Source organism: Mandrillus leucophaeus, unplaced genomic scaffold (genome assembly GCF_000951045.1).
Source record: "Mandrillus leucophaeus isolate KB7577 unplaced genomic scaffold, Mleu.le_1.0 Scaffold28, whole genome shotgun sequence".
Lineage (NCBI taxonomy): Eukaryota > Metazoa > Chordata > Mammalia > Primates > Cercopithecidae > Mandrillus > Mandrillus leucophaeus.
Genome location: NW_012102920.1, coordinates 844,649 through 870,807, shown reverse-complemented (window position 1 = coordinate 870,807; position 26,159 = coordinate 844,649). Strand labels below are relative to the sequence as shown.

At 60.1% G+C, this 26,159-nt stretch overlaps 2 protein-coding genes across 3 annotated transcripts in view; one reads left to right on the top strand and one right to left on the bottom strand.

Moving 5' to 3' along the window:
- KCNT1 (potassium channel, sodium activated subfamily T, member 1) overlaps nt 1–12,555 on the bottom strand; it is a 98,596-nt gene extending 86,041 nt beyond the window's left edge. The window contains exon 1 of the mRNA XM_011985063.1: nt 12,378–12,555. Coding sequence (XP_011840453.1) covers nt 12,378–12,487 — 110 coding nt within the window. The 5' untranslated portion in view covers nt 12,488–12,555. The remainder of the gene's footprint in view (nt 1–12,377) is intronic.
- Nucleotides 12,556–15,412: 2,857 nt separating this feature from the next.
- SOHLH1 (spermatogenesis and oogenesis specific basic helix-loop-helix 1) lies at nt 15,413–21,817 on the top strand. 2 transcript variants are annotated; one of them, XM_011985061.1, is made up of 9 exons: nt 15,413–15,532; nt 15,811–15,945; nt 16,500–16,647; nt 17,344–17,465; nt 18,166–18,359; nt 19,716–19,929; nt 20,522–20,592; nt 20,942–21,007; nt 21,163–21,817. In XM_011985061.1, exons 1-9 carry the CDS (start codon nt 15,468–15,470, stop codon nt 21,378–21,380), a joined length of 1,233 nt encoding a protein of 410 aa, XP_011840451.1. In that variant the 5' UTR covers nt 15,413–15,467; the 3' UTR covers nt 21,381–21,817. The 2 variants fall into 2 exon arrangements, with proteins under 2 accessions (XP_011840451.1, XP_011840452.1); XM_011985062.1 differs by lacking the exon at nt 20,942–21,007 and having other exon boundaries at nt 21,163–21,570.
- Nucleotides 21,818–26,159: the final 4,342 nt, after the last annotated feature.

Sequence of the window (26,159 nt, the reverse complement as noted above, 5' to 3'; positions counted from 1 at the left end):
AAGCGGCCCTGGGGCCTGGCAGGAGGTAAGGGGGACGGGAGCTGTCATGGCCAGCTCAGGGACAGGCGCGCAGCACTCCTCCCTGATTCCCCAGGAGCCGGGAGGGAGGCCCTCCCCCTGCCCTGAAGCCCGGCCAGACTCCTACAAGCCTTCCCAACTCTCCAGCTCCCCCTCCGTGTCCCCAGGGTCTTTGCCAAGGCTGGCTGTTCAACCTTCCTTCAGGGTCCTTCAGGGTCCAGAACACCCATCCCAGCCCCCGAGACCACCGTTTATGACCCTCAGGCTGTTGAGGGGTGAGGGTGGAGGGACCAGGAGGCCTAAGAAGACACCCTTGTTTGCAGCCTCCCCAGGTGGAGCAGCTCAGCTCAGGTCAGAACCCTGCGGGAGCTGCCAGGCCCTCTGGGCCCTAAGCTGCACTGCCACTGTCAGCAGGTGAGGGATCAAAGGGACACAGAGAGTTGGCAGTGCAGGGTAGGGGCATTGTGGCACACTGGGTAGAGTGGGAGGATCTCTGGTGGTCTGCAGTTCTCGGGTGCCCAGGCAGGTGTCTTCCAGGGGTCTTGCACCTTTCCTGTCCCCATGTCCCCCACTGAAGTGAGTTTTGGCTGCTCCAGGAGAAGCAGGAACTGAGGGGCAGGGAGCTCCTTACCTGGCCCAGGCCCACCCTTGTTCAAGGCTTTGAGGCCAGCAGGAGAGATAGGGGGATGGAGGGGACTGGCTCCCCCACAGGCAGGGGCAGGAGGCTGTGATCACACACAGCTCCCCGTGCTGTGCCCATAGGCCCCGCACAAAGGCCACTTACCTGGAACACCAGGTCCAGGGACCCTACAAAATTCTCTTCTCTCTCCTTAAGTCGGGACGGACGGGCACATTCCTTGAGCCCCCACCAAGTGCCTCTCCTGGGCCCCCTAACCCTCAGACGAGCAGCAGGCAAGGAGCTATGGGCACCCCAGGCCGAAGCTGCAGGGAGCAGGTGCGTGCCCCAAACCCTGCTCCTTGTTCTGAGGTCACAGGTTCAACCCCCAGGATCTGGCAGCGATTGAAAAACAACATTTTCCTAATTGCATCAGCGTAGCTGCATGTTTTTCCTTAGTCACAAGCTGGCTGGGGCCATGGGGAGGTGCAAGCAGGCAGGGGAACCACGTGGCCAGGGGTCGGGACTATATTTTCTTGGTTTTGGGCCTTCCTTACTGAAAGCCCCTTTCAGTGGTAAAACCCCGAGGGACTGCCGGCACCTCAGGCGTGGCTGCCTCCTCCCGCCCCGCCCCGTCCCGTCTGCCTTTTGAGCGGCTCTAGTTCCTCCTCCTGGCCTCAAGACCCAGTCTCAGCAGGGCCCATGGACGAGCTCAGCGGGTGGGACCTTGGCTTGCTTCAGGGGTCACCGGGGGAAGGAAGTGCACCAGGAGTACAGAGACCTGCCCCACCCCTGCTCCCCAGATGCGGCCTGGGGAGAGTGACAAGGACAAGCTGCCCTTCCTCCCTCGGGGAGCTGCTTTGACACTTGAGTGAGCACACGGCCATGAGCAGGTGTCCCGCAGGCCTCCTGGCATCCTGCCTTGTTCCCCCCACAGAGCCAGAAACCTTGAAAATACTTGGCTGTTGTGTTGGCCGAGGGCCGGGGCTACAGGGTCTCTGGGAAAGGTGCCCATCGCAGGAGGACAGCGGCAGAGCAGCTGCTCCCCATGTCCTTGGGGTCTGGTTGAGACTTTTCCCAAGCAGGAAGGCCTACATCGGTCAGCTTTTTTGGGCACAGGGGGATAGGGGAGTGTTGGGGGATCCGGTCCCTGCCGAAGCTGGTTCAGGTGGAACTGGAACACAACCCTGGCATAGCCAGACACGGGGACCCCGGGGCCCACCTCGAGATTCTGCATCCCCTCTTCTCTTGTGCTCTCCTCCCTGTGTGACCCAAGGGCCCTGGAGGAAATCTAGGACCCCCAAGACCACATCCATAATCTTTTTGAGTGACGGCTGTGCCAAATAATTGCCAATTTCCATAAGAATTCTGTGCTTTGGTGGCTTAAGGAAGGTGTCCCTCTCCTCAGCCCTTACACCACTCTCTGGACAAGGTGTGGAGCTCAACCTGTGGGACTCACACACCCCCTTGGAGCCAGGGCTGAGGTGACAGGACAGACCACACCCCCTAGGCAAGGCCGGGGCAGCCCAGGGGCTCAGAGCATCCCTTATTCCTCTTGCGGACTCTCTGGGCTGTCCGTACACACCCTGCAGGCCCAGCGCGTGGCGAGAGTCCTGCTGGCATGAGCACGACTCAGTCCTGGCCCATCAGTCCTGGCTGGGCAGCTCCCGGCTGGGCACTTCACCTCCCTGAGCCTGTTTGCTCATGTTTGAAGGGAGATACTGATGCCCGTTCCCTTATAGGACGACTGTGAAGATGTAACCAGACAGCACGCCTGAGGCACTCGGAACAGGGCGGGCACGTGAGGGCTTCAGCTACAGCAGGTGCAGCGTGGCCAGCAGTTTGGCTGAGCTCTCATGGACAAAGGCTATGACCCAGGATGGCCGGTGCCCAGTGTGCCCCCTCCGCTCAGCCGAGGCCCATCAGGGAGCTCAGGCTTGGGACACTGACTTTAGGAATCCATCTGGAGAGGCCAAGAATGAGCAAGGCACTGCACACCCGGGCACGGCAACAGGAAGTCCCCGCCAGCTGTTTGGTGCATAGGTAGTCACGGGCACTGACCCCGACGACCCCGTCAGAGGGGAGCCCGGCAGCCGCGCTCAGTGCCAGCTGCCATGGACTGAGAGCCAGCTGCACGCCAGGCACCCTGGCAAGCCAGGTGGTGGCATGGAATCCTGAGAACAGTTCTCAGAAGCCAGGACAGTCTCCATGCCTTGTGCCTGGCAAGAACAAGTAGCTCCCAGAGCCCAAGGAGCATCACTGAGGTCCCGGCAGAGACGCCGGGGTCGGGGCCAGGTCCAGGTTCACCTTGGGCTGTGCTACCTTTGGGCAGCTGGGGGCTCTTCTGATAGCCGGGAGTGCCTGCTTCTCACTCCCCCTGCATCTGTCCCCAGTGGCCATGGAGCCAGGGCTGTCTGACAAACTGCTTAAAAACCAGCTTCTCCCGCCAAGGGCCCTGGGCATTCCTGTTCCAGTTGGGAATGCGAGGCTGCCCGTGCCACCATAATGGAGGCCTTATCTGTGCACTGCTGCGAGGAAAAGGATAGAAGGAGGGAGTCGTGAAGGGGGCTTGTTTGGAGCTGGCATGATTATTTACTGGAAATCCCAAGAGGAATCAGCTGAAAGCCTACTACAGCAAATACGGTACCTAGTACGGCGACCAACCCAGGAGCACCACGGACAGCAAGAGCAGAGGGCCACCAGGAGAAAGCCCTGCTCACAGCAGGTGCAGGAACTCTGAACCCGGGCTCCACCTTGCCCCAAACCCACAGGGGCACACGGCATTCCTGAGAGATGGACTGGAAGCTGTCGCTGGCGGGAGACGGAGGTCTTCCTCCCAACGGTCCAACAGTCCCTTCTCCAAACACACGGGCAAAGGGAATCGCCGCCAATCAAGAGTGCATCCCTATTTTCTCAGAATTTGATGAATTGTTTCAAAAATTAATCCCGAAGAATATACATGCAAGAACAGGCACAGCGGTTATGGGGAGGAACAGAGAGGGCCCTCGTCGTCTGCTGCCAGCACCAATGTCCAGCCACAGCAGCTGACACTCCGCGGTCTGGCTCAAGAAAAGACAGAGCGGTGAGACACAGCAGAATACCTCGACCGCTGAAGCCCACGTTGGCATCCAGGCTTGAGAAAGGAGGCAGGGGCACTCACTGGTCCTATGGTATTGGGATAAGTGCAGCTCCAACTGTCCTGACTCAAGTTATGGCTGCAAATATCAGGAGGAGTGATATCCTCCCCATTGTCCTGATGGAGAAATGGAGGCCGGAGAACTTCAGAAACACACTTGATCTTGTTCCTTATTTTTTTTATTTATTTATTTTTTTTTTGAGGCGGAGTCTTGCTCTGTCACCCAGGCTGGAGTGCAGTGGCCGGATCTCGGCTCACTGCAAGCTCCGCCTCCCGGGTTCACGCCATTCTCCTGCCTCAGCCTCCCAAGTAGCTGGGACTACAGGCACCCGCCACCTCGCCCGGCTAGTTTTTTTTTTTTTTTTTTTGTAATTTTTAGTAGAGACGGGGTTTCACCGTGTTAGCCAGGATGGTCTCGATCTCCTGACCTCGTGATCCGCCCGTCTTGGCCTCCCAAAGCGCTGGGATTACAGGCTTGAGCCACCGCGCCCGGCCCCTTGTTTCTTATTTATCCTTGTTTATCACTTGTCCCCTTGCTTCAGGAGGGCCAGTGCTTGAACCCAATACCCGGCTCCAGCCTACGCTATCCAATGTGCCTTCTGTTGGATAAAATGACATTAGACCCCACGCTGCAGCCCCAAACCAAGGACAAGATGGAAAGAAAATACAGGAAAAAGTGTTTAAAGCTGAGAAGACTTTAAATATTTTATTTAATATACAAAACCCAAAAATCATCTATTCCAAGAGGAATAGATTTATAAATGCTTCTACATCTGAACAAAAACACTGCTGTTTCACAAAAGACATCACTGGCAAAAGCAAAGAACAAGCGACCAACAGGAAGAACATATTCGCAACAGCATAATTATCAGAACACAGCCCTGTGCCTACAGGATCCGTGGAAAGCAAAACAATCTAGCAGAAAATACGGCCCGGTGCAGCGGCTCAAGTCTGTCATCCCAGCACTTTGGGAGGCCAAGGTGGGTGGATCAGCTGAGGTCAGGCGTTTGAGACCAGCCTGGCCAACATGGTGAAACCCCATCTCTACTAAAAATACTAAAATTAGCTGGATGTGGTGGCACACACTTCTAATCCCAGCTACTCCGGAGGCTGAGGCAGGAGAATCACTGGAACCCGGCAGGCGGAGGTTGCAGTGAGCTGAGATGGCATCGCTGCACTCCAGCCTGGGTGACAGAGCGAGACTCCGTCTCAAAAGAGAAAACAAAGGACGCATGAGTGAGGTTCAAAGAAGAGGACAGGAAAACAACGCACAAGTAAAGACAAGCCACCTGGCTGGTAACTAGAGAGATGAAAGTTGCACAGACTCCTGCGCCAGCGATTGGCTGTGGTTAGAGAACGGAGGGTTCTGCAAGCCACGGCTCTTGTGCAGTGTCCAGCTGGCTGGGAGTAGTGGATTAATTATGGCGGAATCGTGGGTCCTCTCCAACTTGGAACCTCTACCTGGGGACATCCCTGATCTGTGTCCGAGGAGGCCCAGGCATGGATTTTCATTACGGTCTCATGTATGAAGGTGAACATTGCAAACAGCCTGCACGTCCATGAATTCAGGAGCGGCTGACAGCTACAGCCAACACTGCCCTGTGAAGGCACAGGTCTCTGTGAGCCCGTGTCAGCCCGTGTGGATGCAACACTACACACACAGAATGACATTTAACGAACCCCATTTAAAAACTAAACACGACCTCTTTCCACAGAACCCTAAAGAGGAGGTGGGTTTCTCTGGGCACCCAGCTTGTAGGTGATCTAGAGACGGTCCCCACACACTGGCAGCCACAGTGCTGGGGGCAGGATGGGGTTCTAGGGCAGTGTCTCACCCGTTGTACCTTGCAAAGTGAATATATCATGCACGACGTGTGTTACGACAAACAGAACAGCTAAGGGCTAAAGACATCCTCCCGCAAACTCCAGCATCACCAGGCCCTTATTTCTGCCCCGGCTGGGGCTCAGAAAGAAGCAAGGAGCCTGCCTCTCAGGATTAGCGAAGGAAGTCCTGGATAAAATATCCTTCCCCACAAAGACTTCTTTTAACATTCCTTGTGGCCCAGCATGGTGCCTCACCCCTGTAATTCCAGCACGAGGTGGGCAGATTACTTGAGCCCAGGAGTTCATGACCAGCCTGGGCAACATGGCAAAAACCTGCCCTACAGAAAAGTTATCTGGGCATGGTGCCTGTAGTCCCGGCTACTCAAGAGGCTGAAGTGGGAGGATCACTTGAGCCCATGACGTTGAGGCTGCAGTGAGCCATGACTGCGCCACTGCACTTCAGCCTGGGTGACAAAGTTAGACTGTCTCTCAAAAAACAACAAAAAAAAAGATTGTGACTGTCTTTGGCTAAGGGAATGAGGTTTCTCTCCTAAAATACATTCTTGTTCACACTCAGTTCAAAATTTCCAGGAGCTGGGCGAGCCATGTTTGACAGAGACATCAGGGAGGAGGGAGATGAGCACATGTAAGCATGCAAATAGGCACACGCATGCTGACGTGTGAATGAACATGTACGTGCATGCAGAGATATGTGCGCGAATATGTGCATGCCTGTGCGGATGGGTTTGCATGCATGCATGTACAATGTGCGTGTACGCATACGTGTACGTGGGCATGTGTATGCATGTGCACGTATAGACATATGTGTGCATGCGCATGGATCTGTGTGCATGTGCCTGCCTGTGCGTGGGCATCCCTACCCAGCATTCAGGAGAGTCCCCCAGGCAGGCATAGCATCACCGTGGTGGGGGCGTTTGAGTGCTGGGCTTAGTGCCCAGCAAGTGCAAAGCTGCAGAACCTCTGCTGACCGTGGCAGAACAACTCAATGCTTCCTTTGCACAATGATTAAAAAGTCAGAGCTGCTCAAGACGCCCAGGCAGCTGGGCAGGCAAGTGTCCTGGGTGACATCTCTCTTTCGGGGAGGGGCTTCTTGCCCATGTGAGGGTGGCTGCTCAGCGCCATCTCCTGAGATGCTTTAAGATCCAAAGTGAAAGCTCAGAACACGTGGATGAGCCGAAATCAAGCCGCAGATTTATCCAGACAGACTTCAGAGCAGCTTTCTCCCAGCCCAGAGGGAAGAGGGGAAGGCCAGCAGCACAGCGGACACAGGGCCCCCGGCGAGGCTGTGGGGGCCATCACCCCTGGACCCGTGCCCGAGGTTGTCGGGGGAAGCAGAAGCCTGGGCTTGGGCCAGATGCCAGGCGAGCTCTTCTGCTGTCCCCGCCCCATGCAGCAGCCAGCAGTGTGCTGGTCACTCAGTGGCAGATGGCAAGACCATCTCAGGGTCCTGGGTGCCTGGGACCCTTGGCTGGTCCTTCCCACAGGCCACACCCTGTTCTCCAGCTGTATCAGCCCACAGCCCCTGCCCCCCGGCCACGCTGTGGCTGCTGGGAGGTGCTTGGTGACTGCACACGTCAGCTGTCAGTACCCTCGAGCTGAGCTGGCTGCTGGAGGCAATGGTGATCCTAGCAAGAAGCACAGCCTGGAGCTGGCAGGGGACCCTTGGGGACAGCCCTGCTAGGATGGACAGCCTGAGGGTGGGGAGGCCATGGTGGGGGCTGCACCTGGAGGAGAAACCGCCCCTCTCCCACAGCTGTGGGAGGCACAACCATACCCCTGCTCATTCCCCCAGAGAGCTGTGCCAGGTCCCTGTGCCGGCCACGCTGAGCACCTGAGGGCTGGCATGGCCTGTAGGAGTACATTGGGCCTTATCTAGTCTTAATTTTTTTTTATTTTTAAAAATTATTATTATTATTATTTTTTTGTAGAGACAACGGTCTTGCCATGTTGCCTAGGTTGGTCTCAAACTCCTGGCCTCAAACGATCCTCCCGCCTTAGCCTCCAAAAACACTGAGATCGCAGGCATGACCCACCATGCCTGGCCTTGGGCCTCTCTGGAAACTGAGGCAGAAGTGGGGCTTCCATTTCCTCAGCACCAATGAACTCTGAGGGGGCTGGGCCGCTTTAGGAAGACCGAGGCACAGGGCCCCTGCTCCATCTAGGGTCCCATACCTTGAGCTGCCATCATGCTCAGAAAATGAGCAACTCACTGGCACTCGCAATACCTGCCCCAGCCCCAGCCGCCTCCCTCAATGTGGCTGGAGTCAGGGAAATCCACTGGAAAGCCACTGTGTGTGGTGGTCTGAGCCCTGGCTGTCCATCACAGCTTGGGTCTGCCCTAGGCAAGAGCACTACTGGTACCTGTGAAGCACAAGGACCCACTTCCGGCCCCAGGAGGGGGTCACAGGCAGATGGAAGCCCCTTTTGCCCCTCTGGTGGAGTGCCCCAGAGTGGCTACAAAGGAGAGACCTGTGTGCCTTTCCTGGGCACCAAGGGGCCAGCTGTGTCTCAGCCTCCGAGGCCTGAGTGGTGCCTGGCAGGACACAGACAGGTGCCCCAGGGAGACGGTGCCAAGGAGGAGACAGTGGCAGCTGGCACACGCCGCACCCCGGCACTGTTGCGAGGGGGAGCCAGTCCCACCCCTGCGGGCTGTGGGCCATGTGGCAAACATTAACACCATGGGAATCTTTCGACTGGGCAATTCCACTTTTAAAAATCCATCTCAGGGAAGTAACTGGACAAATGCTTAGCTCTGATGTGTCAACATAGCTGGTGCGTAACAAGGAACAGACAAACTGGCCGGTGTGCAAGCTCCCGAAGCCAACACAGCTTTGTAACACAGCTCAACACAACCTCGTAAGGTCCATGCTAGCTCAACAGCACGCCAACACAGCTTTGTGTCCGTGCTGTCGACACGGGCTCAACACAACCTCGTAAGGTCCATGCTAGCGCTCCCATTCTACAGATGAGGAAACTGAGGCCCAGAGAGGTGAAGTGACTAGTCAGAGCTGACACAGCTACTGCATCTCGGTGCTGGGATGGACCAACCTCACAGACACAGTTCCCAGAGGCTCCTCCAGGCCCTCTGCTCCTCCCAGGGCGCCCGCCCTGTGCCAGTCCAGACCCTGGTCCTACAATGCCCTTCATCTCCTGATGCCCCCACCTCTGCTCCAGTGAGGCTACCGTCCTCTCCCACCTCCTCACCTTCCGCCCCGATCTAGGGAGCACCTGGAGGCCCCCTCTCGAGGAGGGCCTTCCCAGGGACCTACCCCAGGAAGCTTGCGGCCTCTGCCCTGCCACTGTCCCCTGCAAACCTTTTACACTTGCCAGTTACTAGTACTGGTCTCACCTCCCTGGGCCAATTGCAGCCTGGCCTCAGTTCCAGCCCCGCTGGCTCACTTCGAAGTTCCACAGGTGGAAGCGGGTCTGGGTGAACATGGGTGGCTTTACCCACACACACAGCTAGGAGAGGTCCCAAGACACCTTGGAAAGATGCCCATTTAATCAGGTGTTGGCACCCAGCCACCTGGCATGGGCATGCCGAGTCCAGCCTGCCTTTCCCCAGACTCATGACTGGTGACTTCGAGGTCACACTAGCGGGCACAGCCTCCTCCAGCTCTCACACACGTGCCCAGGGTGTGCGTGCCTGGCTCACGGCGCGCCCAGGTTCACCGGCACACACAGCACTTGTGTTTGGGTACACGATACCCGTTCAGTACCCCTCACCCATGCAGGGCTGGGACACACTTGGATAAACTTTCCTGTTGCAGAGAAACCTGGGATTGTTTGTGGGAGACACAGAAATGCCACCCCTCCCAGGGCTGGTGGCACCAGGGGCAAAGCCTGCAAGCTGGCATCCCTGGGAAGCAGGACACAAAGCCTCAGGGGAGAGCCTGAGACGCCCCCCAACACCCTCCGAGGGCATGAGACGGCCCCACAGCAAGGTCCCGCTGCTGCCACGCCAGGCTCGTCCCAAGTAATTTTCTGTATTAATCTAGAGCTCCCCGTGCGGTGGGTGAACCAGACCAGCACACTTGGAGGCTGCCGGGTGCAAGGACACAGGCCACACACAGGCCAGCCACAGGAAAAGAAGCAGAGGCCCCTGTGGGGACCCCACCCGCTCCCTTCTCACTTACCTCTGTAGCTTCCTGAGCTGCTACTGTGGCCACTCCAGGGCCACAGCAGACCCCTGAGTTCCCCGTGGCCTGAGCCGTCCCTCCTGCCGGCCAGTGCTGGGCGGTACCTTGGGCCTTCAAACCTTTCCCATGGGCCCTGAGCTACTTCCTGCTGCTGAAGGCACTGCTCCCTAATATGGGCCTGGAAGGCGGGCCAGGACCTTGGGCCAGGCATTTACCCTGGCAGGATGCCAGGGCCCGATCCCCTCAGGGCCTAGAGGGTCCCAGGCCCACCCTGGAGCAGGGCTGCTGGGAACTGGTATTTCCAGGAAAAGGCCTGGCCGGGGCTCTGATGCAAAGTGCGCTGGGCAGGGGGTGGCCACTTGCCAGCTCTGGGGCCAACAGGGCCACTGGCCCCTCCCTCTCCTATAACAGCTGTCATCCCCAGGGCCTGTGGGGAGACAGCTGAGGGCCCGGGACTCCATGGCATGGGGGTGGGAGCAGGGCGCCTGGAGGCCAGAAAGGGGGCCAAAGGCCGGTGAAGATCCCTGCCACCTGGAGGGCCAGGAGCTCCTCTCTGGAGCCTCACTTTCCGGCCTGGCGGCCTCGGGGCTGACTCTGGGACGCCACTAGCATGGAGCTGGGGGTTTGAGCTGGGGCACTGGTGTGGGGTGGGGTGTCCCAGCACCTCCTGCCCTCTCTGAACCACAGCACCAAGGCTGGCATCCTCTAGCACCCAGGAAAGACAGAAGCCTGCTCAAGGCCGGGCACCAAGGCCAATGGACTCCAGGGCCCGGGTTCTGACCACACTGCTGCCTGGCGCCCCCCTTCCCGCCTGAGAGCTGGTGCGGAAACCTGCTCCGTGGAGCTCCCCCACCACCAGGCGGCACGAAGGTTCTTTTTTCTGCAGCTGAAGCCACCTGCCTGGGCCGCAAGCCTTGGCCTCACCTGGAGCTTAGCTCCCCTCCGAGCCCAGCCAAGCCCAGGTCCTGCTCCCTCCCCAAGCCTGACTCTCCCTGGAAAGCTCTCACCTGGCCCGCCTGACATCCCCCCAGTGCTGGCAGCTGCTCCGCCTGCAGTGTGATAGGGAATCTCTGTTGCCACGGAGGTCAGCTCAGTCCAGCGGGGAGGAGGAGCTGTCCCGGGCGGGTGGGCAGGGCCAGTTGGGAGACACAGGTGTCTGGAAGGACCCAGTGGATGAGGCCTGGAGCTAAAGGCCAGACCCTAAGGACACAGTCCCGCCGCGTCTTCTAGAGAAAGTCAGACCCAGCAGGGCAGGTACTAATGGCCAGAGAGGGCAACACTAGGCCGGGGCGGGAGATGGTAGGGGCCGGCCAGCCCACAAAGACGAGGATTATCCAGGACCCCCTTGGGGTCATTTTCTCCGTGCCTGACAGGCATCCCCCGGATGGCCTCTCAGGGCACATCCAGGCTGTGCCCACTTCCCAAGGACATCGTCAAGTCACTGGCCACCCTCAGAGCACCTGCTCCTCACCCACGCTGTATCCCAGACTCCCCCAGGTACCAGGCGGGTGCTGTGCCTGCCTCTTGATGCTGGGAACCTCCTCTCCAGCCTGGTCCCTCACCAGAGGCAGCCCTTAAAGACTATCCACCCCACCCCCTCATTTACTCATGGGGAAACTGAGTCCCACAGAACAAACGGGCAGCAGCACCAGGCCTCCCGCTCTCAGGTATGCTCTTCCAGCCCCTTCTCTGGCCTCAGGACAGCCTGAGACTGGGCAGAATCCAGAAGAAACGGCTCTGTTCTGCTGGGGAGGGGCTCGCCCAAGACAGTGACCGGCTCTGCCCAGGGTTCCCTGGAGTCTGGCTCTGGGGACAGGGGGAGGGGCAGACCTGCCTGTTTTTAAGGGCTGAGGGAGGCGGGAGAGGACGGGGAACCAGGACCCTGGGGCCACCTCCGCTCAGGACTGTCCCACTCGGCTGCTGGTCTGTGCCTCTGCACTGGTCACTAGGTGGGTGGGAGCCATGTGGCATCCCAGGACACTGCACAGGGAACAGCTGGCTCCAGGTCACCTGAATGCCCTTCTCAACTGACCCTCTCCTCTCAGGGACGGGCCAGCAGGGAGAGAGGAGTGATCAGAACCCAGGACCCCGCCCTCATCTGACAGCCACTTAACCCACTTCCCACTGGGGGCTGTTCTTTGGAAGGTTACCCTGGACACCCCCTACTGTGTGGGGTAACCTCGTCGGGCACCCCACCCTGACCAAGCACTGCCATGCCACACTAGAGGGATGGAACCTTCCTCCCCACGCTGGGGTAGAGGAGGGGGCTGAGGGCGTGGAAGGCCCTGCACCGCCCCCAACCTCCCTGCCACTCCCCCCACCTGGGAGATGCTCAGGACCCCCATCTAGCCACGGCCGCTCCCCCCAGCTTCTTACCAGGTGGAAGACAGATGGGGACGGACACTGCTGCCTGGGCACCTGCTATTTGTTAGAGAAAGCGAGGCCCACCCTGAGGGACGCCCCTGTTCCCCCAGGTGGGTTGGGAGGGCACTCGCGGGTCCTGGGGAAGTTGGATGGCCCTGGGAACGGCGGGTCCTGCAGGGTGCGGGAGCCTGAGGGGGAACTTGGGGGTCTTAGGTTAGACGGGGGTCTCCCCGCGTGGGGAGGGCGCAGCAGACCGTACCTGGTGGCGCATCGGCCGTCGTCGAACTCGAAGGTCCGGTTGGTGTAGCCCCCGCCGCGCGCCTCCCGGTAGACGCCCCCTGGGCTACGCGCCCCGTCGGGGAGTGGCATGCGGCCCGGCAGCTCGGACCCGACCCGAGGGAGAACCGAGTGGGAGCTGCCACCTTCTTCCCTCGCTTTGCCCTGAAAAGCATTTTTTTTTTCCCCTCGCAGATTAGCAAGGAAAAAACGCCAGTCCCAGGGTCGGGCGCGGGCGTCTGTCCGCGCGCGCCCCCTGCCGGCCGCGCCGGGACCCGCGGCGGCTCTGGCCCAGGCTGGGACGGGGGTTGGGGGTAGGCGAGGGTAGGGAGGGCGAGGGTCCAGGGACCCGCCCCCACTGCGGCCCTCTGAACCCTCAAAACTCCGAAGAACGGAACGGGGTTCGTTAATGGCTAGAAAAGACCAAGCGCGCCGCCACCCGGCCCTACATCCCTGGGAAGGCTCCGTGGTAAGCAGCGGCTTGGGGGGCTCTGGGTCCTTTGCAGGCAGCAGGGCACATGCGCTGCTCTGACCGCCAGCATCCGGCCGCCAAGCCCAGGCACCGTCACCACCTCCCTGCTGTGCTGCTCTGCCCTGGTCAACACTGGTCACTCCAGACAAGCCACATTCAAGATGACTCTCCCCCACCCCCCACAGGTTGCGGCATCTGTCGGTGGGCACCACAACCTGGGCTTGGCCTGGGGGAGGGGGATGAGGGCATCCCACCCTGTGCTCTCACCCACACAGCACGCACAGCACCTTTAGACGGGTGAGGAGGGTTCCAACTTAAGATGCTGCAGCCCAACGACTGGAAAGCAGAGGGTCCCCCTGCAGGCCCCCTTTCCCGTGCACGTGCTCACACTGTTGCACATGAGTCACCCTGGCTCAGATGGCCTCACACAGAGCTCTGGAGAATTGCGATTTCTGTCCCCAGACCTTTGTTGGTTTGCAGTGGGGACCAGGCCCCTCACTAAGCCAGGACTGTGCCCACGAGGGGCAGGGGGAGGGGCAGGGGGAGGGCCAGGTCCATTGGGAGGGCGCATGACATGTACTTCGTGGTCCCTGGCCTCCCCAGTGTCTCTCGGGAGTGTCCTTCCCTGTTTCTCTAGGAGGCAGCCAACTGAACACGGATGCTTTTGGGGTGGGGGTGGGGAACACTCAGGGAGGTCTACGATGCTCTTAAGCCCCCAGCAGAGGTTCAGCCTGTGCCCCCACCACACAGCTTGTGGGCATCTTGGGGGTTTTTCCTCACGTCCCTAGAGAGGCTGGTGCTGCTGCTGGGGTCCCACCACCCCTGGGCGGGTGCAGCCAGGGCAAGATGGTGGCTTTCTGCTAATGCCCTCCTGCCTGGGGAACTCAGAAAAATCACCACTGAGAGTCCGCACCGTCTGCATCTGTGATTAATTAGCAGTAATTACACGGGTTGTCAGCGGCAGGAGACTCCCAGGTTCGATGACATTCCGAGGGCTTTAGGGAAACAAAAACTTGGCCCCCTCTGCCACTGAGGAGCCCCAGATCGCCAGCCCGTCCAGCCCTCCCTGGCCAGGGGCAGGGCTGGGAGAGGGCCCAGGTCCCCGAGAGCTTTTGCCCTACCTCCAACCCGGTCCTCCATGTCTGACCTGCAGTGGTGGCTGGGCTGAGCAGGGATGGAGAGACCACCTTATATTACATAACCTCCCTCTGCTCCAAACACCCTTCGCCCATCTTTGGCCCAAAGTTCAGGATGTCAGCCTGAGGCCTTCTCCACAGGAGATTGGGGCACCCCGGGCAGACGCCCCCTATGTGGTGGCACCTGCCCGGGCTCCTTCTTGCCGCCCCTCTCGGGAAAAGAGCCCCTGCCACCCACTCCACCTCCTCTAGTTACGGACCTCAGCATGAGCCCAGCCACCCACCCCACCTCCTCTAGCTACGGACCTCAGCATGAGCCCGGTCACCCACCCCACCTCCTCTAGCTACAGACCTCAGCATGAGCCCGGTCACCCACCCCACCTCCTCTAGCTAGGGACCTCGGCACCAGCCCAATCATCCACCCCACCTCCTCTAGCTACGGACCTCAGCACCAGCCCAGCCAGTGATGTCCTCCCGACAGTCCAGCCTCAAGCCCCACCCTTGTCCCTTCTGCTTCCCTGAGGGCCACCCCCACCTCCGTGAAAGAGGAAGTCTCCACCTCCCCCTTCCCTCTGTCATCCTCCCAAAAGTATTTACCGGGGCACTCAAGCCCAGCGCAGGGCGGCTTCTTGAATTCAGCGAGGAGGTGAAAAGAGACCTGGCGCCAGAGCTTTCTGGGTTTGGATGGGGAGGACCCCGCGACCCCACGGAAACCTGCTGACAGTATGAGTGGTCGAGCTGGGGCCCCATGGCACGAAGCGGGGGCGGTGCCCAGACAGGGCCAGGGGAAGGGACAGACGGCTCTGAGGGTGCCCGGCAGAGCTGAGCGGGAGGAAGAGCGCGGACGATGGTGGCCTGGGGGTGGGGACAGGATGCCCCTGGCTCTGGGCGACCCAGCAGGGTAGATGGTGACCCTATCCTGAGGCGCAGTACCCGCAAGGGCACTAGATTTGGGGGGAAAAGGCAGGCGTGGGCGACTGGGGGACAGGTGGGTACCCTTCCCTGTCCCTGTGTGCCTGGGTCCCCCAGGCCTGGGCTAAAGGGCTCAGCCCAGCTCGCCCACTCCCACCACGGGCTGGGCTCCTAAGGGCAGGGCCCGCCTCTCCAAAGTGCCCAGGGGCAACGAGACCCCCGCATAAGTAGGAACCAAGACGACCCCTGGGAAGGTAAGGGCGGAGGCAGGGCCACCTGGGCTGGGGCCCTTTCCCTGGCGTACCGAGGGGGCACGGAGTGGGTGGATCCTCCGAGTCCCTTTCCAGCACCTTTGGAGGAACGCGGGTCACATGGGCCCCGGGCTGGATGCGTGGGGAGGGCCAGAGCGCATGCGCTATGGGGGCGGACTGTGAATGGGGGTGGAGGCGGGCTGGGTGGAAAGCACGTGGCAGGTGGGCAGAGCACACGTGAGGGGGCGGGGCTGCCTGCGGAAGGGGCCGTGCGCGTGGGGTCGTTCCGCAGCTGCGAGTTCATGGCGTCCCGGTGCTCCGAGCCCGACCCGGAGGTCTCCGGAGTCCCCACTGCCAGGGGATGCAAGTGAGGAATTGGGCTGGGGGCCAAGGGTGTGGGGGCCCAAGCCCTGTACCCAGGGGTGCTTCTGCAAGTCGCGGGGCTCCACTCCTCTTGGCCCTCCTGGGGGCAGAGCCCTGGACCCTGGGGGAGGGGAAGGGGTGCAGAGAGGGCCGGGTCGTGTCCCTACGTGACCCAGGTCTTGGCCTCCACGCGCATCCCAAAGACCCCCATTCTGGTATCTGGGACTCCCGGTGGCCTTGTCTGGGGTTCTCAGGACCTGGTGTTCTTGGCTCTCTCGGCAGCGGCTCCTCCCTGTCTGGTGCCCTCTCCTGCTGCGAGGACTCGGCCCAGGGCTCGGGCCAGCCCAAGGCCCCTACGGTGGCCGAGGGTCCCAGCTCCTGCCTTCGGCGGAACGTGATCAGCGAGAGGGAGCGCAGGTGAGTGGAGGTGCCTCCCAGAGGTCGGGGCGCTGTAAAGGGGTGGAGCGGGTGAGATTAGGTTTGTGGCTGCCACCAGGTGTCAGGCAGCCGGGAGGGGCTCGTGGCCTGTGCCCCGTGGAAGGACAGACTGCACACCTGCAAGTAAACCAGAAAAGCCACGATGGGGGACATCCCGCAGCCCCTCTTTGCCTAAAGCCTTGGGCTCGTGAGGCTGTGCACCTGTGACCCTCTGCACTGCTGACTGCCTCTGACCCTCCCTGTCCTCTCCACACCGCAAAGCAGCCATGGTTTGGGCCTGGGCTGGACAGCCTGTCACCAGGGCCCAGGGGTCAGGCCCAGGCTGTGCTCTGATGTGGATCTCGGGGCTTCAGACCACGGGGACAGCTAGCCCACTCTGCCCAGGGGGCAGCTCCCAGTTGTCTTGTAACCTCGTCTACCTGGCAAGCCCCCAGGGTCTTTCTGGTAGGTTCTAGCGGTTACTGTCCCTTCTGGGGGAGGCTGGGAGGACCCAGAGATGCTTCCAGAGATGTTTGTTTCTTGACCGGAACCAGGAAACGGATCTCGTTGAGCTGTGAGCGTCTGCGGGCCCTGCTGCCCCAGTTTGATGGCCGGCGAGAGGACATGGCCTCGGTCCTGGAGATGTCTGTGCAGTTTCTGCGGCTTGCCAGCGCCCTGGGGCCCAGCCAGGAGCAGCATGCTGTGAGTTGTCAGGGTAGTCGCCATCAGTCCTCTGGCATCACGGTGATGGGACATCTCACCACTCTGCAGGCAGCACGTCCCCTGTCATGCCCGTCTCCCTCAGCCCCCTCGGCCTCCACCACTAGAGCAGGCCACGTTTTCGGCAGGGCATTTCCTGATTCGTTCAAGTCCTAGCTGTTGTTATTCTCTCCCTGGAAAGGAGGAAGTCTTCTCTTCCAGTCCTCATGTGCCACTGAGTCCTGTGCATTGGTGGGTTACCCAGAAGCTCTATGCCAATGTGGGGGAGAGTCAGGCTCCCCTGATCCTCCCTGGCTGAGCACCCCCTAGATCGTTTCTCTGCACATCCCCAAGAGAGGCTCCTGTCCGCTCTCCAAGGCCCTGGGGGCTCTGGCTGACCCCGTGAGTGCTGGGGTTGAGAACTTGCTTGGGGAATGAAACAGTGTTGTCATCTGTGAGGTCAGGGGTCCCAGCATGTGCAGTGAGGCCCTAGGTATGCACAGCCTGATTCAGGAATGGTGGGGTCTTTTTGGGGTAGAACCTCAGTCTCCTCATTAGCCTGTACCCTCACCCCCAAGTCCCAAGCAGGGACCGAGCTCAGAGCGATCCTCCAGGCCCTGGGTTAGCAGTCTGGCCACAGTTTCTTGGGTTTCCTAGTTGACTCTCTGTCTTTGTTTTACTTGTTTATTTAAATTTCAGATGCTTGCTTCTTCCAAGGAAATGTGGCACTCGTTGCAGGAGGACGTCTTACAGTTGACGCTGTCGAGTCAGATTCCAGCAGGCGTGCCAGACTCTGGGACGGGAGCGTCTGGCGGGACTCGGTTAGTGTCTCCTGGGGCTGCTCTGCAGGGCCGGGTAACCCTGGAAGCAGCAGACCCAGAGCCCCTGGCATGTCCTCGGGAGGGTATGGCCTGGGGGCCCGGCTTGGCCTCTGCAGGTGGTGACCTGCCCAGGGCCCTGCCGACTCAGGTGGCCAGGCGTGAGGTGACCAACACAGGCGAGCTCCAGGAAGGGGAGCACGGTCAGCAGAATCGAGGGCCTAGGCTGGCGTGGAGGTGGGAGGTGCCCGGGAAGAGTCTCTTTTGCGCCTGTGTGTGGGGGATTTGCAGGTGGTCAGTGAGGTGTCGTCCTCCACCCCACGGGCAGCTTCAGGAATGGAGTTTTCTGAAGTCAAGATAATTTGGTTCTTTTCAGAATGGCAGCTCCCCAGGTTAAAGGACTGTCTGCATCGTTTGTTTAAATGTACCCATTTTACCCCACAGTGGGCTGGGGCATGGGGCTGGTGGCTAATTAGCTGTGGAAGAATCTAGAACCGGGGGAGTTGGGCAGAGGGAAATTGGGCAGGCGGCTGTGGAGCTTGGCTGGCCCAGGGCCCCCGGGCAGAGGCTGGCTTGGTGGTAGGTGGTGCCTGGGGTGTCCTGGGGACGGGTCCAGCCCTCTGCTCCTGAGGTGGGTAGGTGGGGGCAGCTCTCCAGGGGACTAGGGGTAGACCCAGGATCCTTGTCACGTTGCTCCTTTTAGAACTCCAGATGTGAAGGCGTTTCTGGAAAGTCCTTGGTCCCGGGATCCGGCATCGGCCGGCCCAGAGCCCCTGCCCCACGTCCTTGCGTCCTCCAGGCATTGGGACCCTCCGAGCTGCACGTCCCTGGGCACAGACAAGTGTGAGGTGCTGTCGGGGCTGTGTCAGGTGCGGGGTGGGCCGCCCCCTTTCTCAGGTGAGTCCTGGGTGTGTATGTGGGGTGCCCTTGTCCTGGGGAGCCCGGCCAGGCTGTGTTTTAGTCCTAAGAACAGCGGGGGCTGTTTGCAAACAGGAATTTGAAGTTTTCCCAGGCTTTTGTGTTGGTGAGAAACCCACCTATTGAGGGCTGAGCTCAATTCAAGGCCCCCGGGCTGTGCCTTCTTTTTGTGCAAAGGAGGTTGTGTGCTCTCGGGAGGGAGAATCCGGGCCAGAGGCCACCCTGGGGCTGTTCCCTCGTCCTGTCTCCTCCTGGGATCTCCCTGTGCTCCAGGGCAGGGAGAGCTTGGCCACCTCCTCCCTGCGTCCCTGGGTTTGCTGGGAAGCATGGGGATGTAGAGTGACTTGGCCCCATCCTGGTCACTCCCTGGGTACCTGGGTCTGCAGGAAGTGTGGGGATCTAGAGGGACTTGGCCCCATCCTCGTCACTCCCTGGGTCCGTGGGCCTGCGGGAAGTGTGGGGACGTAGAGGGACTTGGTCCTGTCCTGGGTCTCTGGGTCTGTGGGAACTGTGGGGATGCAGAGTGACTCGGCCCCATCCTGGCTGCCTCATCCAGCTTTGCGGCCCTGCTTCCTCCACCCGCCTGTGGCTGGTGTGTTTTGGATGCGGCCAGAGATCTGTTTTCCCCAGGGTACCCCATCTGCTCCTCCGCCTATGCTGCCTGCCCATGGCAGGAACTGTAATCGGGGTGAGCCAGGGGCCCGAGGCCTCCCAGCTGTTCCCGCTGCCACCCGGGACCTTTGTCCCTAATGCCACCCACAGCTAAGCTCTGGTCCCTCTGTGGGTGGCCCTGCAGGGCATCTCTGATGACCGAGTTCCCCTCGGCCCCCACTGTGCCAGTGTCTGGAAGTCGCTAGGTGCCGTGAGAGGCAGGGCTGTGCCTTTTGGCTCCCCGTGACTGAGGCTGTGGCTGGGAACAGTCATGCAGTTGGTAGGGCTGGTGGCAGAGCTGGGGTTATCAGGGCACTCCAGAAACCCATCAGCCAGGCACATGGGGAGGGAGTAGGTCTGAGGGTAGAGCTCGAGGTCCGGGAGGCGGCGCTGAGAGGGTCCCCAGATCTAAGCCCCTTGCAGCTGGCCAAGCCAGCACCCACTCTAGGAAGCCCTCAGCCCCCTGGTGTTGGGCACCCCATCTCTGGGTGTTCATCTTCTCCCCGTTTGCCCTTCTGCCACCTGCTTCGGAGCTTCCTCTTGCGTCTCCCTGCTGCAGGGTGCAGGCAGCAGGGTAGGTACTCCGTCAGCGTTAGTGGACCGGACCCTTGAGTTGCGAGGTCCTCGGGGGAAGCCTGTGGGGCCGGGCAGGGAAGTTTGACCCGCATCTGACTTCTCTCCCAGAACCTTCCAGCTTGGTGCCGTGGCCCCCAGGCCCGAGTCTTCCTAAGGCTGTGAGGCCACCCCTGTCCTGGCCTCTGTTCTCGCAGCAGCAGACCTTGCCTATGATGAGTGGGGAGGCCCCTGGCTGGCTGGGCCAGGCTGGGCCCCTGGCGATGGGGGCTGTACCTCTGGGGGAGCCAGCTGAGGAGGCCCCCATGCCTGTGCAGGAGGCCAGGTGAGTGCCCAGGCGGTGTGCACGCCTGTGTGTGCGAGAGCGAGCATGTGTGTGTGAGCCTGCCCCACCTTCCAGTCCTGCCTAGGCCCCCTTTCTTGGCATCTGGAAGCTTCTGTCCCTGCTTCCTCTGTGCCTATGGGAGGGAGGCCAAGGCCACAGCCCAGGACGGGACCAGCCAGCCTTGCGGTGTGGCTTTCTAATGTGTGTTTCTGGAAACAGTTTTGTCTTCCCAATTGTCATTTGTTTTGGCTGATAGTAAAATGAGTTTGTGTTTTCTGAGCACATACCAGCTGGGGTGTGGGAGGGGGAGGGGAGGGGGAGGGAGGGGACAAGATGAGCGAGACTGCGGCTGGAGAGAAACCGGCAGAGATGCTCTGCAGGACGGATCGGGACCTGGGAGAGCCGCTGACCGGTGTCCTCAGCGGCGGTGGCTTCTGCACTTCTCCCCACTGGGCAGGGTGGAGCCTGTCAGGAGTGGCGTCTAGATCTTTGCATTTCAAGCTGCCTTTGCAGGACTTGGGACCCGAATGTTTCCTTGCAAGGCCTGGGTCCACTTGTGGCCACTAAGGAAGGGCTTCTTGCCCTTTCTCAGGTCTGTGTTGGGGTCTGATATGGAGGATGGGACGTCCTTCCTGCTGACTGCCGGTCCCAGCTGGTGGCCGGGTGAGTGGGGCCCTGGGTCCGGGGCTGGTCCCCCTGTATCAGCACCTGACATGAACTGGGGAATTGGGACTCAGGCCCAGCGTGTGTGACGCGGGGTCGCAGGGTCTGTGAGCCCCCGTTTTCTCCTCCGTGGGTGCTTAGCTATTGGGTAGCGTCTAGCATTGAGTGTCATAAGTGATAGGTGAGAGTGTGAGTGAACGTGATGTGGACGACCCTGCGTGAGAGCTGGCGGTGTATGGAGCCCTGTATTCTTCTTCTCGACCTCGTGTCAGTGAGGCCCCTGGTCTAGCCCGTGCTGGCCGGCAAAGGTGTATGGCCCTGTGATACGGCGTGTGTCCGTTTCATGTAGGATTTAGTGTTGGGGAGCCCCTTCCTGGTTCTGGTCCAACCGGTGTCCTGGGTCTGGGGCCGCCAGGTGTGAGCTCACCTACTTCATCATAGCCTCTGCGCAGCACGGACAGGGCAGGGCAGATGGGCTGAGGTGGGAGCTCTGCTCCTCTGACCCCACCTGTCTGCCTCAGGCTCCCAGAGCACCAACCTGCCCTGCTGACGTGTCCTGTTTGCTTCCAGGGTCTCTGGAGGGCCGAGGAGGCAGTGGCCCTGCATGGGCTCCAGCTGAGAGCAGTCTACTGGATCAGGGAGAGCCAGGCTTCCTAGGGGACCCTGAGCCTGGCTCCCAGGAGCTCCAGGACAGCCCTCTGGAGCCATGGAGCCTAGATGTGGACTGTGCAGGCCTGGCCCTGAAAGACGAGATGGAAAGCATCTTCCCTGACTTCTTCGCCTGCTAGCAGCCGGGCTGTGGAGAGGAGGCAGGCAGGGCCGGTGGATCTGGAGCCGCGTGTGTCCCTGTCGCGTGCTTGGGCATTTTATTTTGGATTTGGGTTGCAGCTGCACCCTAATTTGAGCGAGGCTTACAGGCTGTGACAAGAGGATACTGAATATTAAAGAGAGAAAGCAGTTTTCCTGGAGGAAGCAAAACCCGTGTGGCTTCTGTGTAATTAGTCCGATTCATCGGACAGATTGCGCCACCTCCGTTCAGCATGCAGGCAGCTGCCGCAGATTTTGTTCTGCAAAGTTCGCAGCACTGTGAAATCCCGGAATAACCCAGTCCTGGTGCCCTGGGGTGGGGGCGCTCTGGGTCCTGCTCCCTGGAGGCGATGTGGCCTCACGGTCTTGCTGCCTAGAGGTTGCTGTGTGAGCTGCTTTTCCTGCTCGGTGCCACTCAGAGCTGCAGGGAGGGGAGTCCTTTCGGAAAAGCCTGCTGTCCTGTTCCAGCCTGGGGGGCTCCAAGGGAAGGGCTGGCTTCCACCTCCACTGCTGGTTGCCGCTGCACTCACTGTGCATGGGGAATGGGGACCCTGGGCAGAGGTCACCTGGCCTCCATGTCTGGTCCTGTTCCCAGCCCTACACCCTGAGATCTGGAGTGGGGCTGGTTTACTTCGGGGGTGGGGGTGGGTTACTTAGAGGAGGAACCGAGCTCTTCGGATGGTGCTTAGGTGCCCGCCTGTTTTTCAGCCACAGCACAGGTGGTGCTGGTCTCCGACCCCGGATGCTCGACCTCACCCTGCTCTTCCCATCTGGAGACACTGGCTCCAGGTCCCATGTGGCCCCCCGCCGGCCAGGGCAGTGTTCCAGGGACCAGCGCAGTCTCTGTCCCCCAGGTAGAGGAAACAGGTTTGAGCGTGGGCTCAGAGCCCCACCAGGCTGCAGCCCTGTGCCTGCATGCAGCCGCCCCCGCAGCCAGCCAGAATGTTCCATTCATTCCTCTGAGTCATTCAGACAAAGGCTGAGGAGCGCCTGCCGTGGGCAGGAGGCTAGGAGGCTCCAGGGAGCAAGTGCTGTGCAAACACCAGGCTGTGGGTGGCGGGCAGACCCCAGAGGACAAGGGGGTGGGGCGCTTGGGTGAGGGGCCCAAGGCCATCAGGACCGGCTCTGAGCACCCACCATGGTCCCTTGGAAGGAGGTCCAGGTCCAGCTGGATGCCTGAGACGTGGCTGTCGGCTGCAGAGCAGCAGCCTCGGGACGCTGTGGCACCGGGCACTGACGGCCTGTGTTGCTGAGACCCCGGGGCAGAGGCGGAGGAGTCTTCAGACCTCTGGTGGACAGAGTGGTGGTCGGGGCCCAGCCGGGAGCACGAGGCTGCTCTTCCGTATCCTGCTCATTAGGGTTCAACTCAGGCTGCCAGATTTCAAGAGTGTCTCCTAGAAGACTAGTGTGTTCACTGCTGCACTGCTGTAAAGCAGTACCTGAGACTGGGTGATCGAGGAAGAAAAGAGATTTAGTTGGCTCACGGTTCTGCAGGCTGTACGGGAAGCGTACTGCCTTCTGCTCCTGGGGAGGCCTCAGGAAACTTCCAGTCACAGCAGAAGGCAAAGTGGGAGCAAGCACATCACATAGAAAGAGTGGAAGCGGCCGGGCGCAGTGGCTCACGCCTGTAATCCCAGCACTTTGGGAGGCCGAGGCGGGGGGATCACGAGGTCAGGAGATCGAGACCATCCTGGCTAACACAGTGAAACCCCGTCTCTACTAAAGCTACGAAAAAAAAAAAAAAAAAAAATTAGGCAGGCGTGGTGGCGGGCACCTGTAGTTCTGGCTACACGGGAGGCTGAGGCAGGAGAATGGCTTGAACCCGGGGGGCGGAGCTTGCAGTGAGCCGAGATCGCGCTACTGCACTCCAGCCTGGGCGACAGAGCGAGACTCCGTCTCAAAAAAAAAAAAAAAAAGCAAGAGAGAGGAGGGAGGTCCCAAACTCTTCAACAACCAGATCTCACGTGAACTGACTGAGGACTCACTCATCACCAAGGGGCTGGCACTAAGCTATTCGTGAGGGACCTGCCGCCATGATCCAGTCATCTCGCACCAGGCCCCACCTCCAACACTGGGGATCACATTTCGACGTGAGACTTGGAGGAGACATCCAGACTGTGTTACCATGTGTGCATGTGTGTGCACACGTGTGTCCGTGGGTATGCACAGCTTCGTGCTAGTACTCGGGTGTTTGTGCGCCCATGTGTTGCTGTGCATGTGTGTGTGTCCCATGTGTTGGTGTGTGTCCACGTTTGCACTGTTGCCATGCGTGCATGTTTGTGTGCTGTGTTGCTGTGTGCGTGTTTCTGTTCCCATGTGTTGGTATGCATGTGTTTGCACTGTGCAAACTGCATTGGTGTGTGTGCACGGGTGCTTGTGCTAGGTATTGGTGTGTGCATGTTTGTGTGCAGTGTGCACTTAGTGTGCATGTATGTGTACAGTGTTGGTGTCTGCATGTGTGTGTACTGTGGTGTGCATATATGTAATGTCTGCACTGTGGTGTGCATGCATGTTTGTGCACTGTTGGCCTGTGTGCATTGTATGTGTGTGCTGTGTTGGTGTGTATGCATGTATTTGTGCTCTCGTGTGTACATATGTGTGCACTGGTGTGTGCATGTGTGCACTGTTGGCAGTATGCGTGTGTGCACTGGTGCATGTGCATGTATGTGCACTGTGTTGGTGTGTATGCATGCGTTTGTGCTCCCGTGTGTGGGTGTGCGTGCATGCTTGTGACTACTGGTGTGCATGTCTGTGTTTGCACTGTGTGCATGTATCTGCTGTGTCCCTTGGGGACCCTCCAGGGCTCCTGGTAGCTGGGCCCACTGAACAGCTCCGACTCACACGCCTTCACCGCCCTGCTGAGCTTCTTCCCCGAAAGTCCCCCCATGCTGGCCCACCCCGGGTCACCCCACCCCCAGCTCACCCTACACCTGGTCACCACAGCCCCTGGCTCACCCCACCCCCAGTCACCACAGCCCCAGGTCACCCCATTCTGCACTTGGTGTTACCTCAGCCCAGAGGCTTCCTGGGGGATGTGTCCCCAGCACCACAGGTCCCCAGCACCTCCAGGAGCGTTTTTGAGGAAGATGGGGGTTCAGGTGGGAGTTGGCAGGGGAGGGTCTCCCTCCTATGAACCACTGGCCACTTTACTGGCGTTTGCCTTGTAAATGGGGTGGGGTCGTCAGGGGTAAAACTGACCCCCATCACATCTTTGGTGCAGTTCTGGGGTCCCGAGTGGGAGGAGTGGGAGCTGAGACCTTGGGGGGAGTGGTTAAAGGACAGACCTGAGGGTCTTCCCAGGACGGGGTGATTCTTCTCTGTGGTGTCAGGGCCCAGCACTCACCAAAGGGCCATGCCCATCGCCCCCCTGTCCTTTTATGGGAGGGTCTGACACCCAAAATAGGGCCACGATCCCCGCTGCAGACACCTGTGGGCCCAGGCGGGAAACGCCCAAGGCGTGCATGCAGTGTTGGGGTCTCATAAATGCCTTTCCCAACAGCACCTGCCTCGCCCCGACCTGGTTGAGCTTAGCTGGTGAGGGCACGCTGCCCGGCCCCCCCATGCCTGTGACACATGGCCATAAAAATGGGTGAACCAAGGTAGGAACGAGTGGGGGGTATGCAGAGGCCCCAGTCAGCTGCCTCTTGTTAAGTGGGGACCCATCGTGCCCTCCAGGCCCGGGGCTCTGTGATCGATTTCCTCCCTAGAGGGGACCAAGCTCCCCGAGGTGCACCCGGGTGTCCTCCTCACCAGGTGCTGCTGTCTCTGGAATCAGGATTTCTGAAACCACCTTCAGCAGGGCCGTGGAGCGGCCCCTAGCTCTCTGATGGTGAGATGGGGTCCATCTCCCCTCATTCTTCTGCCCCCTTCTCGGGAGAGTGTTGGGGTGGAATTGGGGTGGAATGGAGCCGTGGGCGGTCTGGCTGCTGAGGCTGTGTTATGCCTGGACACTGGCCGCCATGGCCCTTCCCTGCCAGGATGGGACAAGCAGCCATGTCCTCAGGTGGCTGGGAGCAGCCCTGGGCTTCTCTGTGTTGCATTCATGGCCCAGCCCTGGGGGTTCCTGGGGGCTCCAGGATCCTGGGCACTGCGTGTTCTCAGAGAATGCGCTTCAGGACCTGGAACGGGCTGTGCAGTCTGGAAGCTGGTTCAGCCCAGGAACTGGGCTCAGAGGGCACTTTGGTGCCAGGGCAGGGGAGGGGACTTGTTTTTCCTGGGGTGAACTGCCAAGTCCATAAGCTGGGCTGTCCCTTCCCTTCTCCTCCAAGGGCCCATCCCCCAGCAGGACCAGACCCCAACCACATAAGAGCCCTGGGCAGGGGAGCGGGGCTGAAGGAAGGGAACTAGAAGGGCAGCCCCTTCAAGGGGCTTGCAGGGTTACTCAAAGAGTGCACAGGTCTGTGTGGTGAGGCAGGAGGCTGATACCAAGGAGGACCCATCAGGCACAGGGACAAAGATCTGTCATTGCAGAGGAGGGGAGGGGGAGGCACCCCCAGTTGTGTGTGCTCTCCCCAAGAAGACTGTGCTGGGGCTAATGACTCACTCATGCTCCTGGCCTCCCCACATGAGCCCTCCTGGGCACCCCCCAACCCCATGCTGTGCTCACCTTGGCCTTGGAAGCGGGGCTCTGTTGGATGACAGGGTGACAGCTGCTCCCTGTCAGGGCTGGCCTGGGGTGGGAGGGGGCACAGTGCAGGTGTGGAGCTGCGGCTTTCTTTTTTTTTTTTTTTTTTGAGACGGAGTCTAGCTCTGTCGCCCAG

What these genes read in the sequence shown, in the direction of transcription:
- SOHLH1 (XM_011985061.1), top strand. Translation starts at nt 15,468, where the DNA reads ATGGCGTCCCGGTGCTCCGAGCCCGACCCGGAGGTCTCCGGAGTCCCC. An exon ending in CCAGCCAGGAGCAGCATGCT is followed by an intron (nt 16,648 to 17,343) that starts GTGAGTTGTCAG and finishes TTTAAATTTCAG; the next exon opens with ATGCTTGCTTCTTCCAAGGA. An exon ending in TGGGCCGCCCCCTTTCTCAG is followed by an intron (nt 18,360 to 19,715) that starts GTGAGTCCTGGG and finishes CTTCTCTCCCAG; the next exon opens with AACCTTCCAGCTTGGTGCCG.